At 28.4% G+C, this 16,934-nt stretch overlaps 1 protein-coding gene across 1 annotated transcript; it reads right to left on the bottom strand.

Moving 5' to 3' along the window:
• Positions 1-14,960: 14,960 nt before the first annotated feature.
• Positions 14,961-16,907, bottom strand: LOC110618435. Its single transcript, XM_021761565.2, has 2 exons — positions 15,845-16,907; positions 14,961-15,432 (listed from the first exon to the last, which is right to left on the bottom strand). The coding sequence occupies exons 1-2, from the start codon at positions 16,898-16,900 to the stop codon at positions 15,040-15,042; spliced, it is 1,449 nt and encodes a 482-aa protein (XP_021617257.2). The 5' UTR covers positions 16,901-16,907; the 3' UTR covers positions 14,961-15,039.
• Between the last annotated feature and the right edge of the window lie 27 nt (positions 16,908-16,934).

Genomic DNA, 16,934 nt, shown 5'->3' with positions numbered 1-16,934 from the left:
ACCTTAGCTATGTTTCTGCCTCTCATTTGTGTTTTATCCCTTTCAGGTTGGTATGCTAGGAAAAGAAAAAGATTAATTAATATAAGGAAAATATTAATTTTTCATATAATTAATATTTAAATTTATATATTTTGAAAAAAAAAAAAACAAGGTTTCTACATTGTCTTCCTATTTTTTAAAAAAAAAAATTATTTCATTTATTTTAAACAAAGTATAATAATAAAGTAAATATTGACATTTTTTTTTCATCAATAACATTAATTATTTATAGAGAAAATATTAAAAATAGAATAAAGATTTTATCCAAGTTGGCAGTCATTGTTCAACTCTTCATTGTTTAAGGTTTTTGTATGAATTCAAATAGATGGTAAATGTATTTGAGTAAATCTGAAAGGTCTCAATTTCAACTCCACCCCAATTTCCAATCTCCATTAAAAAAAAAAGATTTTTCTTCGCAAGGTATAAAAGTAGATGGAATTTTTAGTTCGAATTTTTTCAACTACTGATATATTCATTCTTTGTAAGAAGAGATTAATTTTTGGGTAATCTAAATTCATCTCTCAAGCACTCTACATATAACTTAGAAAACTCTTCCAAACTATTAGGATTTCGTTTTAATGAGTTGATCATTGGAGTAGACACAGACCATATAATCTAACATCATTATACAGGTTATAGTATAATTAAGGACGTAAAGAAATCAAATTATTTGTGAACTATTCGATATTTGACTCGATAAAATATTGATCGGACTCGACTTAATTTTTAAACGAGTTAAATTCGAATTTAATTTGTAAACTCATTTAATAAATGAGCTAAACTTGAACTCTATAGTATTCAATTTGTGAGCTTGACTCGATTCTGAGTTCATGAGTAAATTCGCGAATAAATTCGTAAACGGTCTCGTTAAGCAGACTAATATTAATATTATAAGAAAACAAACTATGTATATTCTTTCATAAATCAAATTTAAATTTTTTAAAATTCACCTCTATATAGTTTAATTACACTTTTAAAGAGTTTGTTATTTATAAGTTTATAAATTAATTTTTATATATATTTATTTAATTAAAATTATTTAATTTTAAACTAAAATTTATTATACAGGTAAATAAATTAAACTAAATTTATTCATAAATTATTCGATATTAAATTCGATAAGCCAAATTTAAATTTATTAATACTCTGTTGGAATTGGAAATGAAATAAAAAAATTTTTAATAAATCAAAATTGAAAACTCATGAATTTTAGATATTTTGTACATAAGATAGTGTAATTTTAAAATTAATTAATATCAATGAAGAAAAATAAAGAAATTGATTAAAAATGGATAATGACTAACAAAAATCTTCATAAATATGGATAAGATGAATATCATATCTTTATTCACTAAATGGTATAAACATGTTTGACCATTTGATTTTGTCTATTTGTAGGGCCAAACACATTATTGCAACAATTACTACAACAATTTGACAACCTTAATTTCACTACTTTTTTTTAGTGGTAAATTGGACAGTCTCATTTGTCAATTTATGGATTCCATAAAATTTACTACCAACTTCCCTTATTCTAATGATATATTGGACTTTGTGGCATAACATAAATAATATTGTTTGGAAAACTCAGGGTCGAACTGTGAGTAGTGTGTTCTTCACGACACTGAATTTTTTACAGCAATGAAGGGGGGCCTGTTCTGATTCTACCAGCAACACCAATGTTGTGTCAGTTTTAACTATCTGATCTCCTCCACCGCAAGGTTGGATTAAGGTTAATATTGACGCATCTTTAAACTCGCAACGAAATTCACTAGGTTTCGGCTGTGTAGTCCGAAATGCTAATGGTAGATTTATGGCGGCTAAAGCAGGCTGTTTTTGCAGTCAGATGAAGGTTAAGTGCGCTGAGACAATGACTTTTCGAGAAGCGTTGAGCTGGATTAAAGAGTGTGGATGGGATCGAGTTCTTTTCGAATCGGATGCTCAGGTTCTTGTTGTGTCCATTAACAATGCTTCGTTAGATGATCTATCACCTTTTGGTCTTTTGGTTCAAAATTGTAAATTGTTTCTATCCAGTTATGAAGAAGCACGATGTGGTTTTATTCACAGGTCTGTGAATGATGTCGCTCATGTTCTAGCAACATCGAACTCATTCCAAGTCAGGTCAATTCTAAGTCAGGTCAAGGAGTTTGGGTTCATGTCCCTCCTACTCATATAGTTTCTTTGATCACTTTAAATTAATCATATTTCTCTCATTATAAAAAAAAAAATCTAAGGTAAATTAATTCAAAATTAAAATATAATTACTATTTAATGTTTTAATTTAAAATTAAATTAAAAATGAAATATAATTAAATTGAAATTATTTATTTAATTCGGTTTAAGTCAAATTAATTTTTTATAAAAAGAATTGAATTTTTTTTTATATTATATTAATAAAATGATTAATAATGGCAAAATTCTATTGTTATATTATATTAATGAAATGAATAGAAAAATATTATTTATCATACAACATATTTAAAAAAATCATTTAAAAAATATAATTACTTTTTATGCATATACATAATTTTTTTATTTTATAATAATGAATATTATAACTAATATTTTTAATTTATCTATTAAGTCTTCTAATTTTAAATACTTTATTGTATAAAAATTTAATTTTAAAAAATTATAATTAATAAATTTTTTTAAAAATAAAAATATTTTAAAATAAAAAATAAAATCAAAATGACTATTTGATGAAAATAAGTTTAATTATAAAACTGAATTATCCCAAAATACAACTGTTTTATATTAGACGTTTATTAGCTATTAATTATTTTTAAAATATTTATTAAACATTTTTACATTATTTTTTTCTTCAAACTATATCTCAATAATTAAAATTTTATCTAAACGTAATATGAATATTTAGAGGTACACATTCCTCGGTTCGGTTCAAAATTAAACCCAACGAAATAAAATAAAAATAAAAATTTTGATATTTATAAAAATTAAATTGAATCGATTTTTATCAGAAACTGAATTGAATCGAATCGGTCTGATTCGATTCAATTTAATTTTATCGGTTTAAATTTTTAATAAATTTTTATTTTTCACTTTATTTTTAATATTTTAAAATTTAATTAAAATATTTTAATTTTAATATAATTTAATTTCTTTATATTATTAAAAATAATATACTTCCTAATCGATTTAATTTAATTTTTAAAATTTTTTTATTAAAATTGAATTAAAATGAAATAATTAAATATTTTAAAATTAAAAATTAAATTAAATTGAATTAAAATAAATTAAAATTTAAATTAAAATTTTAAATTAATTGAATTCGATAGAATTTTTAATAAATCACGTTACGGATTTATGTACATAACCGATATTGGCCCGAATATACGGCGAACAAGACATGAAAATTATTGCCTTTTCTACGTGGCGGCGACAGCTGCGGCGGTAGCGGCTTTTATGCTCGGCTGAAAAATAACCCTCAAGTGTAGGGCAGAGCTTTTCATTGTTTAGAGATAAATACTTCTTTGTTTGCAACATTGTCAAAGACTGGGACGACTCTGTCTTTCTGTCTGTTTCTGTTTCATGGCCCACTGCCCACCTTCTCTTTTTTAATAAATTTAGAAAATAAAAAAAAAATTATCGAGAGTTTCTTGAAATTTGATAAAATCTGAAAATTAGTTCCTCGTTAAATTTTAATAATAAATTAATTTTAAATTTAATTTTCATTCAATAAAATAATTTTTATTGATTAAAAATTAAATATCTCTAAATATGGTCAATATTTTTATAATAAAAAATTAAAAGTTACTATTTTAATTTTTAAAAATCAATAAACTTATAATTTTATCAATTATTTTTCTTATTTATTATTATATTAAATAATTTTAATTTTTAATAATGAATGACTGAATGATTATGTTGTTATGTATTTTTCTGTAAAAACAGAAATTATACGATACAAAATTAAAAAAGAAAAAGAGAATAATTTTATTAAAAAAATAATATAAGAGTTTACGAAAAATAATATATATTAAATTTATTAATTATATAAATTTCTATTATTATGTAATTTACTTCTAATTAGACAGATTATTCTAATATTTAAAATATAGAAATTAATATTTTATAAGTATTAAAATTAAAAATTAAAATTAATAATTTTAATTTTTCTTAAAAATTAATTTTTATGTTTTGTAAGTATAAGATTATAGATTTAAGAATTAATTTTTATATTTAATTAAAAATTAAAAGTTAATTTTTATACTATACATTATAGTTGGAGTACGTCTAAATTGATTTTTATAACTATAAAAATTTATATATTTAGACTTTATTTATTTTATTGAAAATATTTTTTATATTTTTTGCCATTTGAATATTAAAAAAAATTAGTTAATAAAAAATATTTTTTAATTAGAAAAAATAAATAATAAGAAAAAGTCATTTTTAATATTTTTTTATATTTTTATTAAAATTTATATATATAAATTTATTAATAAAATTTATTTTTTAAATTAAAATTAAATGAAAAGTAAGTTATTTTGTTGAATTTTTAATATAAAATATTTTTAAGATAAAATATTTTTTTTAAAAAATATTTCTCAAATATAAATTATTTTCTGTAGATAAATAGAGTTTTAATTAAAATTAATTTTATATTTATAAATTATAATTAGCGATATTATAAAAATTAGATCGATAACGTGACCAGAATAAAATTATATTGTAATTTGTTAAACCTATAAAGAAAATAAGGTAAAGTGGTGATGGGTATTCAAATCAATGTACCGTAGAAAAAAAAATTGAGAAAATATAATAAATTATTTATAATTTAAATGATGTTCAAAAATAGTATACATTTATCCGATAATAATATGATGTATTGCTTGATAAGAGATATCCTCAATTAATACGTGAAAAATTTTATAATTACAGATTTAAAAAAAATATGCTGGACTGTCTCTGCTAATATTTATCCTGTTGAGAGGAGCGCGAACATTTTATAACTTTTGCCATATATTTCGGTCTTGTGGTAATATTTTATAACTTTTTACATCAATTAGAGTTATTTTAAATTAATTTTTATAAATATAAAATGTGGATATTATAAAATATTAATTTTTATGTTTTAAAAATTAAAACTATTTACTATAATAACGAATAAAAAATAATAAATAAAATCCATAAGTTTACCTATATTTAAAATTAAAATAGTAATTTTAACTTTTTATTATTAAAATAATAAATAAAAATATTTTTTATTAAAAAATTAACCACATAGAGGATATTGGCTATTTGAAGACATTTAATCTCTAGTCAATGATTAAGTCTCTATAAATTTATTTTTTTCAAAAAAAAAATATTTTATTAGATAAAAATTAATTTATTATTAAAAATTTAATAAAAAATTATTTTATGAGTTTTATTAAATTACAAAAATATTTTTATAAATTACCGTAAAAAATATTAAATAAATCATTTTTTTAAACGAAATTCTGAATTTTGTGCTTTGAATAATTTGGACTTAATAATTTGATAACAAATTATAATTTTTTAAATCTTAAAATTATTTAATATTTTTACTTAATTTATTTTTATTTCAATGAAAATTATAAATAATTTTCGATAATTAAAATTAAAAAATATTTTATTTAGACTAAAAAAAAAGTAAAAGTTATGGTTTTATTTTACTAAAGGTTAGATGAGAATATTTAGACTTTAATAATAATAATAAAAAAACTTGAGAGGTTATTATGACATTCGTGTGATGGACTGTGAGAAGCGATGAGAATATTTAGACTTTAATAATAAAAAAAAGAACTTGAGAGGTTAATCTTCAAAAATAAGAGTGTTTATCTAAAAATAAAAAAATAAATTCATTAATTATGCTATAATTAAAATAATTCGTAAAGTATAACAGACCGATAATTGAATTATCGGCCTTTTATCAATAAAATTTTATAGTTATTTTTAAGAATTTTTTTTATAATATATTTAGTCTACGTAATATGAAGCGATTTATTAATTTATTTATTAATTTATAAAAATATCTATTAATTAATTTTTTAATATTAATAGTATAAAATTAATAAAATAATTAATTAATAAATTTTAAAAAATATTTTAATATATTTTTAAAAATTAATAAATTTTTATATATTATAAAAATCATGATTGATACAAACAGAATAATTTCATGAACTAATAATTTATTTAAAATATAAATATTTTGTATCCTTAAATTCAAAATAAACAATCATATAAGAGAATAATTAGTCCCATCAAATCATTTGTGGATTATTGTATTGATGATTAAAAGAAGAAAGATAAAAACAATGCAATGCAAAGTTAGTTGAAGTTGTGATGATGAACATGAATTAAAAGTTTGAGCACAAAGAGTAAACAATTGACAACTAGGTAGGACGTGTTTGGAGAATGCAGAAGTGGTGGGAAAGGAGCCGCGTTGCCTTTACATTCTCACCCCCACATGGATGTCCCCATTGCTTGTTGGGGTTTCGCTAGACATCTTCTATTCCAACACTTCACCAAAAACCTAATTCTTTTGCTGATGTGTGCACTCTTTCCCTCATCACTTCCCTTTTCATTTTATTAATCTCCAAGTCTCCTAATTTTTATTTTTTTTATTTTTTTACGCATAAAAAAAATAAAATTATTTTTTAATTTTTAATTTTTAATATATTAAATTTTATTAAATATTAAAAGATATTTTAAATATTAATTTAAAAAAATAATAATTAATAAGAAATTATTTTAAAAATAAATTAAAATTTGTTAAATTTTATTGTGAAAATGGATAATGTGCTCCTTATACGGGATATAGACACTCCTACTTTTGAGCTAGCTTTTGGAGTAAATTAGATCTGACTCAAATTTAATATGGTATCAGAGCCTCTCATCCGATATTGAGCCTCTTATAAATATATCATGCACTAGTAAAATTATAGGCGTGAGGGGTTTGTTGAATCCCACATCGGTGGTAGAAAGAGGTAACATGCCCCTTATACAGGCACATAGGCACTCCTCCCTTGAGTTAGCTTTTGGAGTAAATTTAACAAAATTAAATAAAATTATAATAGTCAATTTATATATTAATTATGTATAAAAAATTTAAAAAAAATAAGAATTATAAAATTAGAGAATAATATTAATATTTAAGAGCTTTTTTGAAGCCAAAACACTTCAGGGTTTCTGATGCTATATAACAATCGTCCAAAGTGAGCAATGAGCTTGCACCATAAGACAGGTTCACGTGGCAAAGATATGATAAGTAGGTAACGCGGTCCAGTCTAAGAAAAAGAAGACCCGTATAGCTCAAACACTCGGTTCATTATCAACACTTGCCTTTCCCTCAACAGGGCGAGTTTCGGCATGAAGTTACCGTTGTCAGAAATAATCCAGCATATTCTCATTACGCTAGTAATTGCGGAATTACCAACCTATTAGCCAATGATATATCTTATTAAGCAGTTGGCCACATCATCTCCGGATCATCTAGAAATACTATAATTATCTTCATTTTCTTATAGTATAAAAGGAGAAGAATCACAGAGGCAAATGTATGATATTCTTGAATACTACTCAAGTTCTAACCAATACATTGCATTCTTTCTATTCTTCAGTACAGTGACTTGAGCGTCAGAGTACCACCTCACACTCTCTTCCTTGCCGGTCTAGCTAATCACAGCATAACATCATTCCGGTCATGTCATCAATCTAATATCTGCAATGTCATTTGGTTCCGTTGCAGAAAAATCATTGAACTCTCTCTATTCATTTGGATTAAAATTGGTCTCTTATTTCTCTCCTCTCTCACTCCCTTAAAATGATCAAAATTGTACATGTCATTACAGGAGGACCTAATAAGGGCAAAGGAAAAAATAAGCGTGTAGCAGAAGACGTCCTATCAGTTGACTAAGAAGCTTAGGCCAAGCAAGAGGTAGGGTTTGGTCCTACTGACAAAGCGCTTGGATTCTTTCAAAACGACCTGCTGATCGTTAAGATCCTCCCGAACCAGTACGAGGTAAGGCAAGTATTGGTGGACACAGTGTCAAGGGCAATTCAAAATCTGAGAGCCGAATCTTATCAAATATGAGGAAAAGGTTCGGTCCCTAATAGAGAAAATCAAAGATGAGTAAGGCAATTGCGAACTTTGCCAAGTGGCAGAGGCAACAATGAAAAAGCATATCTTCTTGCCAAGATGGCAGCGGCGAGTGAATAATACTTGACTCAACCGTTTCAGCTCGAGGAATTGTACACTCCAGCAATAAAAGTGGAAGGGTCTTTTCCCATTGAGGAGGGGCAGTCATGAATGATGTCCGTGTATAAATTTTTGACACAAGACGATCTTTCGGTCGATGAGATAGTAGTCATCCAAACAGGTAATAAGGAAGTCTTCTAAATACGTACTAATAGATGGTTGGTTGTACAGGAGGTCCTCCACACAGCCGTGGCTGCGATGTGTTATGGAGTAAGAAGGCCATAAAATCCTAAAGGATATGTATGAAGGTGATTGTGGGAGCCATAAAGAAACTCAGACAATCGCTCAAAAAAAATTCAGACAATGGTACTACTGGCCGATGATAATGTAAGATGCGACGCAATTTATCTAGAAGTGTCGAAGATGTCAAGTACATGCAAATATCCCAAGGATCCCGGGAGAAATACAAGTAGCTATTAGAAGCCCTTGGCCTTTATTTCAGTGGGGGTAAAATATCCTTAGCTCATTTCTTAAAGCATCCAGGTCTAGGAAGTGATTATGACAATAAATCATTTCAGCAAGTGGGCTGAGGCTGCGGCAGTATAGTCCATCACCATCCAACAAGCGATTTTTTTCGTCAGCAAAAATATATTCACTCGATTTGGAATATCAAAGATAACGATCACTGATAATGAAACTCAGTTTGCAAGCTTTAGGTTTAAAGATTTCTATAAGAAATGAGAAATTAACTTGAGGTTCAGCTCAACTTATCACTTTCAAACCAATAGTATGATCGAAGTGACAAACAGGACCATCTTTCAGGGGCTAAAAAAAGGCTTGACCAAGCTAAGGGTAGCTGGCCCGAAGAGTTACCTCACATACTATAAGTATACAAGACCACCCTCAGGACAGTTACAGGAGAAATACCTTTTCTCCTTGTATATGAGGCCAAGATAGACATCCCCATAGAAATTCAAGTAAGCAGCTTAAGGACACAACACCCTAAGATTTCAGGGAATCCTGAAGAAATGCAATCAATTTGGGCCGAGTCGAGTTCCTACGAGAGAGGCCGCAATCAGAATGGCAATTTATAGAAATAAAATGTCCAGAATGTTCAACAGCAAGATCAGACCACGAGCCTTTAACATGGGGACGTAGTCCTCAAAAGAACAGATGTAACAAGTGGCAATTCTGGGCCTGGTAAGTTGGGCAAAAATCAGAAAGGACCGTTTAGGGTCTCTAAGGTTACTCATCCAAGATCATATAAGTTGGCCAAGTTAGCTGGTCAAGTCATTCCCCATATTTGAAATATTTGTAATATGAGAAAATATCAATAATATGAGAAAATATCAATAATAAGTTAACGATGTATTTCTTTTACATATTGTGTTTTTTAGTGATAAGTATATATGGGATTGCCTTTCTCAAAAAGTTTAAAGAGACAAGACAAGGCCATAAGGAGGGTTTCGCCAGGCCAGGTCGCAAGGCGGGTTCCGTCAGACCATTTGGGCATTAGTTCCACTAAAAAAATACAAGGTGGATTTTGCTAGACCAGGTCACAAGGCGAGTTTCACTAGACCATCTGGGCGTTGATCCCGTTAAATAAGACTATAAGACAGGTTCCACCAGACCAAGTCACAAGGCGAGTTCTGCTAGACTATCTGGGCATTGATCCTACTAAAAAAGACCACAATACAGGTTTCACTAGACCAGCCGGGCGTTGGTTCCACTAAAAAAGGCCACAAGGTGAGTTTCGTCAGGTCAGGTCATAAGACGGATTCCGCGCAGACCATCCGGGCATCGGTCTCATTAAAAAAGGCCACAAGGCGGGTTTTGCCAGGCCAGGTCACAAAAGCAGGTTTCGTCAAACCATCCGGGCATTGGTTCCACTAAAAAATACTACAAGGCGAGTTTCGCCAGGACAGGTCACAAGGCGGGTTCCGCCAATCGGGGCATTAATCCCATTAATCAAGTTATCTAGACAACCATGAAGCGGGTATACCAATCTACAAAAGATGAAGGTGTCAGATTAACAAGGCGAGTCTTATGCTCCAGTATCAAGTTGAATGATTGGGTGAAAATTCCTTATGGCAAAAGCTCCTCAAGGTAGGAATCTGCCCGGCCACAGGCCTAGGTATTAATCCTATTTTACTAAAATTTTTGAAATTATTTTATATATGTTAAGACAAACTTTAAGCCATGCAAAGTAAACGTGCTTTAGCCATCTTCTTTGGCAAAAAATGATGGACACTAGATTTATAATTTGATTGAGAGATAGCCTCATGGCCCATTGTTGATAGCGACAAGGGGAATAAAACAAACGCCTAAGAGTAGATATACAAAATATATTTTTTATATAAAAGATCACAAGGAGATAAGGTGGACTTTAGTGAGTCTCTATTATGTCAGAATGTTCTAAAATTCATTAGTAGAGACCTAGTTGGTAGGGTCGTCTTCAACCTCTTGACCTCGAAGGAAGATGTCTTCTGTCCAGAAAAAGCCACATGAAGGACTGTACCTCTAATTACTTCCTTGACTTAGCCATTGGAATCAATCTTGCACAATCCAACCCCCTCCCTGGGGTCGTGACGCTAAAAAACCGTTATAGTTGGACTAGTTGTAGTCCTCAGGACTAAGCAGTGCGTTTGCACCTTCTTGAAGACCTGTCTTCAGCTGCTCTTCGAAGACCATGATGATATCCTCCTTACAGATTTGACTATTCTCAAGAAAAGAAAAGAAAATACTCTGATTCATGTCTCCCACAGATGATAGTCATAAAGATGAGGAAGGAGGGTTCTTATACAGTGGCATAGCCGGCAAAGTTTTAAATAAGGCAACCATCATGACCAAGGCAAGAAATAATGCCGCGAAATTAAAAGGACAAATCGTCACCTTCGAATATGAAGAATCAAAGACTAGTGGGGGACTATGATGCTACGTAACAATCACTCAAAGTGAGTCATGAGCTAACACCATAAGACAAGTCCACATGGCAAAGATCTGACAAGTAGGTAACATAATCCAACCCAAGGAAAGGAAGATCCAGACAACTCATACACCTGGTTTATCATCAAGACTCGCTCTTCCCTCAACAGGGCAAGTCTCAGCATGGAGTTACTATTATCAGGAACAATCCAACGTATCCTCATTATGCCAGTTATCGTGGAATTATCAATCTATAGCCAATGATATATTTTATCAAGCAGTCGTCCACATCATCGTCGGATCATTGTGAAATACTATAATTATCTCCATATTCTTACAGTATAAAAGGAGAAGAATTACAGAGATAAAGAAAACACTATTCTTGAACACTATTCAAATTCTAAGCAATGCATTGCATTATTTCTATTCTTCAGTACACTAACTTGAGCGTCGGAGTGGCTGCCGTGGGCACCCACCACTACCTCACTTTCTCTTCCTTACAGGTCTAGCCAATCATAATAGAGTACTATTTTAGCCATATTATCGATCTAATATCTGTAATATCAATTTCTTTTTTATTTATTTGAAAAGCTACTTTTCTAGGTAAAAATTAATCTGCATGCTCCTCCATTTTTAAAATTTAATATTTTAAATTTTTATATTTTGATTTTATTAAATCGAAGGTATTTTCTTTCTATTTGATAAAATTAGAATACAATAATTTATGCCTTCACCTTTTCATGAAAAGCGATTTTATTTCTCAACTTTAATTTTATCTTATTTACTTTTTAACTAAATTTTAAATAATTTTTCATGTTATTCCTCAACTTTAATTTTATCTTATTTATTTTTTTAATTTTAAAATTTTGAATAATTTAATTTTTATAAAGGGATAGGATGTATATATCACCCTTTTTACTTTTATTTATTAAATAACTTAATATATAGTAGCACATAAATATTATATACTAATTATATGGATTAAATTATTTCATAATTTAAAAATTGAATGAGTAAATAAGATAAAACTAAAATTAAAATGATAAAATAACTTTTCATAAAAAATGAGAGGATAAATTATGTATTTTGTTATAACTAAATTATTTATTTTTAAAAAAATTAAAAGGTATAAATATTGATTTTGATATAGTTTGATAATTAAAAAATTATATTTAAAAATATTTTAATCATTTTAAAAATAATTAATAAAAAATTAGATGAGAATGTTTAAATTAGTCATTTTAAACATTCTCATCAATCAAGGGGTGTCGAATCTAGGAGTAGCTGATGAGAATGCTATGTTATTAGTATATGGCCCACTGCCTGTGGTCCAAAACATTCTCATCAATAAATTAGTGTCCTTTTAATTTTTATATTTATTGACTAAAGATTTAAATTGATCCCTTCAACTAAAATCTAATTACTAATTAACGGTCTGTATAATTTAATCGTAAGCTATAATTATCACTTTTATTGATTATTTCACCGTAACTAGTTCGCAGTATTCGATTCAAATCGAAAAAATCGATCGAATCGAATCGATTTAAAAATTTGGTTCAGTTTCGATTCGATTCGATTTTTAATTTCAGAAATTTCAGTTATTTCGGTTCGGTTCGGTTTTGATTAGAAAAAAATCAAAAAAATTGAACCGAACCGATTAGTGATAATAATATATTTTTTCAATAATATTGAGAAATTAAATCATATTAAAATTAAAATATTTTAATTAAATTTTAAAATCTTAAAAATAAAGTATAAAAAATAAAAAAAATTATTAAAAATCAAAATCGATCAAACCGAATCAAACTGGTTCGGTTTGATTCGGTTTCTGACCAAAATCGGTTCGGTTTGATTTTTATAAATACTAAAATTTCAATTTTTGGTTTATTCGGTTCGGTTCAGTTTTAAACCGAACCGACCGAATGCTCACCCCTAACCGTAACTAACAGCTAATAATTAATTATAATCGATTTATTATAAGTATTTAAATTATATTCAATTATTATTATTCATTTTATATAAAAAAATATATTTATAATTTATTTTATTATATATATATATAAAATTAATATATTTCTTTTATTTTATAATTTTTACTTATTTATTATTTTAATTATTTTAAAATTATTATACACTCTTACATTTTATCATTGAAATGATATAATATATTAATCGTTGAAAATAAATCATAAACTATTATTAAAAGATAAAATTATGTGATAAAAATATAATCAGATGTTACATGGTCCACCTATAAAAAAAAAAATTTCAAACACTATAAATCTAGGCTATTTATCAAATTCACCACTTTAACTATAGAATAAGATTTTATAAAAAAATATTTTAGAGAATATAATAATGTTTATTATACCTATAATAGCATATTCCTTAGTCTAGTTGAATATTTAAGAGATTTGATTACAAACTCTAACTTTTTATAATATAAATATTAATGAATATAAATATTAAAATACATATTTTTATAAAATTATTTTTAAATTCTAAACAATTTATTATCCTCGCCGTTTCTTATTTTATTGACTTACGTATCGGAATATTTGTCCCTAAACGCTAATTACCTCGTATTTTTTTTTACGAATCGACCAATTATTACATAAATTCATTTCAATCAGGTCATATAGTAATATATAAATTACAGTTATAATTCTATTTAATTTTATCTTACTTTCAAACAAGGTCTTAAAATTTTTTTAATATTTAATAATTTTAATATTTTTAAAATGATATAATTGAAAAATTAATAAAAAAATTATAAAACATCAAATAAATACAAATTATGGAGAGAAAGGAGTATTATAAATAAAAAAAAATCAAATTATTTTAAAAAAATAAAAAATTAAATTAAATTAGTTATCAACATATAATAAACAACTATAATTATAAAGTTCATACAAAATTCAATTGATATCTATCTTATCATATGTTTATCCGCTGTTAATTACTCTTTTATATTTAGAATATTTATCTGCTATCAATTACTCTTTTAAAATATATATCGATTAGTAAATTCAACAAAAAAAACTAAATATCCTCCAAATTCCTAATTTTTAAAAAAAATCAGTTAAACCTTTCTTATTTTAATTTGGGCTAAATTAATTCAAAATATTGATTCTTGATTCAATTAAGCCCAAAAGGAGATATAACATGCACCCATGACCTCCAACAAGCTTTCATTTTTTTTAATTATCTTCTTTTTGCTCTAACAAAATGAAATGCTTCTGCTTTTTCAAGCCAAGACAATAAGGGAATTTCTTGAATTCTACTTGCAATACCCTAATTCAATTCATCATGCTTTTAATAAAGCACTTCACTAGTTAAACTTTTTTTTTTTTTTTTAATAAATACCAATGACTTGTTTGATTATTAGATCATCTATTGAAGAAATAAAAGATTGATATGGTGACGAGTAGGCCTAGCCAGTGGTCGGACTGAATTGTGAATTGAACCAAAATCAGCCTTAGTCAATGTAATCAGTTTAATCTAGAATTGATAATAAAAGGGTCGATTTCAATACTTTTAACGTTTGAATTAAAAATAGATCGAAATCAATGGTTGAAACCACAAATTTCAATCCATCCAACTTTTTTTTAAGAAAAAAAAATAGTAATTGCATCAAGAATGTTGATAAAAAATCCATTAAAAAGCACTTATAAAATCGAATCGAATCGAATTAAATCAGATCGATTTGATTTAAATTAATTTTTGCCTAAAATTCGATTTTCATAAACCAATATGTTATTGTGATCGACTAATCCAAATTCGTCTCTAACACAAATGTTCTCTCGTGTATAAAGTATGCAACGAAATTAATAAAAAAAGAAAAAGAAAAAAGGAAAAATGGAAAGGGAGTATTGCGATTATAGTACTTAGCTACAGGGACAGCTAGAAGTTGAAGCAGTGGTGTTATTTGATACATTCTCCATCTTTCTTCTCTTGACTTCACTGAGAATATTTGCAGCCCACTCAGAGAAATAAGTCTCATTGAATCCAATTTTACCACCTTTGTAAACGGACATGCACCGGCGATCATCTTCAGGAAAAGGGCAGGGATCGCCATCGGGGTCTCGCCATGCACCTTGGTGTTTCATCCCAGACCAGCTAGCAATCCAATGGTAAACATATTGGCCTACACCTGCAAGTTTTAACCATCCTTTGGGGAAGAATTCCATCACACTGCTGTTTCTGTCCATTAGAAACATGTTGGTCAATTGAGCACCATGAGGTGATGCTAGAATATCAGTCAAGCTCATCAGCTTCACCTGCATATATATATATATATAAATAAATAAAAATGATATATATGAAAAATTATAGTAACTGAAATTTTTTTCCAAAAATTAAATAAAGGCAAATGAAAAAAAAAAAGTGGCTTTTTATACTTTCATTCCAAAAAGTTGGCCAAAATTAAGTCATACTCAACCTCTTCATAAGATGAGGAGTGTTCTCCCATGTGACCTACCTTCATACACGACAATTCTTGCGCTTCACTCATTAACAGATCTTTCTTTCAAAGAAAAAACTTTGTAAAAAAAAAAAAAATCAAATTGAGCTAGGAAACTAATTATGAGCCAAAAGATGAATTGATCATGGCAAGGAAAATTGACTAACATATGAAAAAATTGAAACAAATCACTTGCAATTGCTAGCAAAGTTAAGGAGAATTTGGCTAACCTGCTCACAGAATGTAAGATTATTGGAGTAAGCCACCATCAACTTGCAGCCCTCCACCTTTGCACACTCCTTTTCAAAGATGCCAATCACAGCAGACTCATTCCTGAAAGATCTTGGACCTGTTCTCATAAACAATGTCAATCCAATTCTTGGTAATCCCTTGTCATTGATTCTTGCATCCTCCAAGCTCAAATTACAGTAAGCTCTAGCCTTACATCTCATGAGATCATAAGTCTCTATTCTCCTCTCCCTTGACATGCCACCTTCATTATGCCTCATCACCACAGCTTTTTCAAAGCAAACTGGCTCACTGTTGTTAGCCCATTCGAACCCTTCAATATATGGGTCGGCACCATACGTAGCCTCAGTCAGGGTCCTTAGCCATGTGCTCATTTTGAACCTAAGCTCGCCCCAGTGGTACAGAATCCATCTGCTTGGAGATTCACAGCCGTTTCTTATATGCCAAGCAACAAATGGCACAACAGCAGATAGCCCATGCCAGATATTATCATAGTTGTAGTGATTATATGATACAAAAGTTAAGCCTTTTAGGAGGCTTGCATTGAGAGGTAGGGTTTCAGGCCAAGCTAAGGCATAAGAGTTCCAAGATCCATCATGGGTATCACGTCCTTTCAAACAAAGTAGCCTGCCGTTAGAGGATTCTGAAGGAAACTGCTGGTATTGAACCTCGCCTTCTTCATGTATATCATACATGGAGCTCATGAACCATGTGTGGCCTTCTAGGGCTTTGTCTTGGTAACGCAGATCTTTTAGTGGGAGAAATGTGACCGCTTGCTTAAGCTTTTCAGCCATGGATGTGAGTTCTTGGCTGCTGGTGGTGACTTTCCGCCACTGATGCATGAGAGACCATGGTGATGAAGAAGATGGTGGAGTGTGAAGGGATTGGATTTGGAAGAGAGTGAAGAAAGCGACACAGGTGACGAGAAGAAAGATGGAGATGCAAAACGGTGACATAGGGCGTCGTTTAGGATGCTGATGATATTTCTTGGGGCTATGGCTTTGGGGTCTGGTGAGCAATGGTGGTGATTTGGCCATGGATATATTCTCTCTCTATCTCTTGAAAAGTGAA

This window comes from Manihot esculenta, chromosome 7 (assembly GCF_001659605.2).
Source record: "Manihot esculenta cultivar AM560-2 chromosome 7, M.esculenta_v8, whole genome shotgun sequence".
Taxonomy (NCBI): domain Eukaryota; kingdom Viridiplantae; phylum Streptophyta; class Magnoliopsida; order Malpighiales; family Euphorbiaceae; genus Manihot; species Manihot esculenta.
The sequence above is the reverse complement of the archived record's forward strand: the minus strand, read 5'-3'. Positions and strand labels throughout refer to the sequence as shown.

Excerpts from the sequence above, each read along its gene's own strand:
- LOC110618435 (XM_021761565.2), bottom strand. The coding sequence starts at position 16,900 with ATGGCCAAATCACCACCATTGCTCACCAGACCCCAAAGCCATAGCCCC. Across the intron at positions 15,433-15,844 it reads ATCTTACATTCTGTGAGCAG|GTGAAGCTGATGAGCTTGAC; the intron begins GTTAGCCAAATT and ends ATATATATGCAG.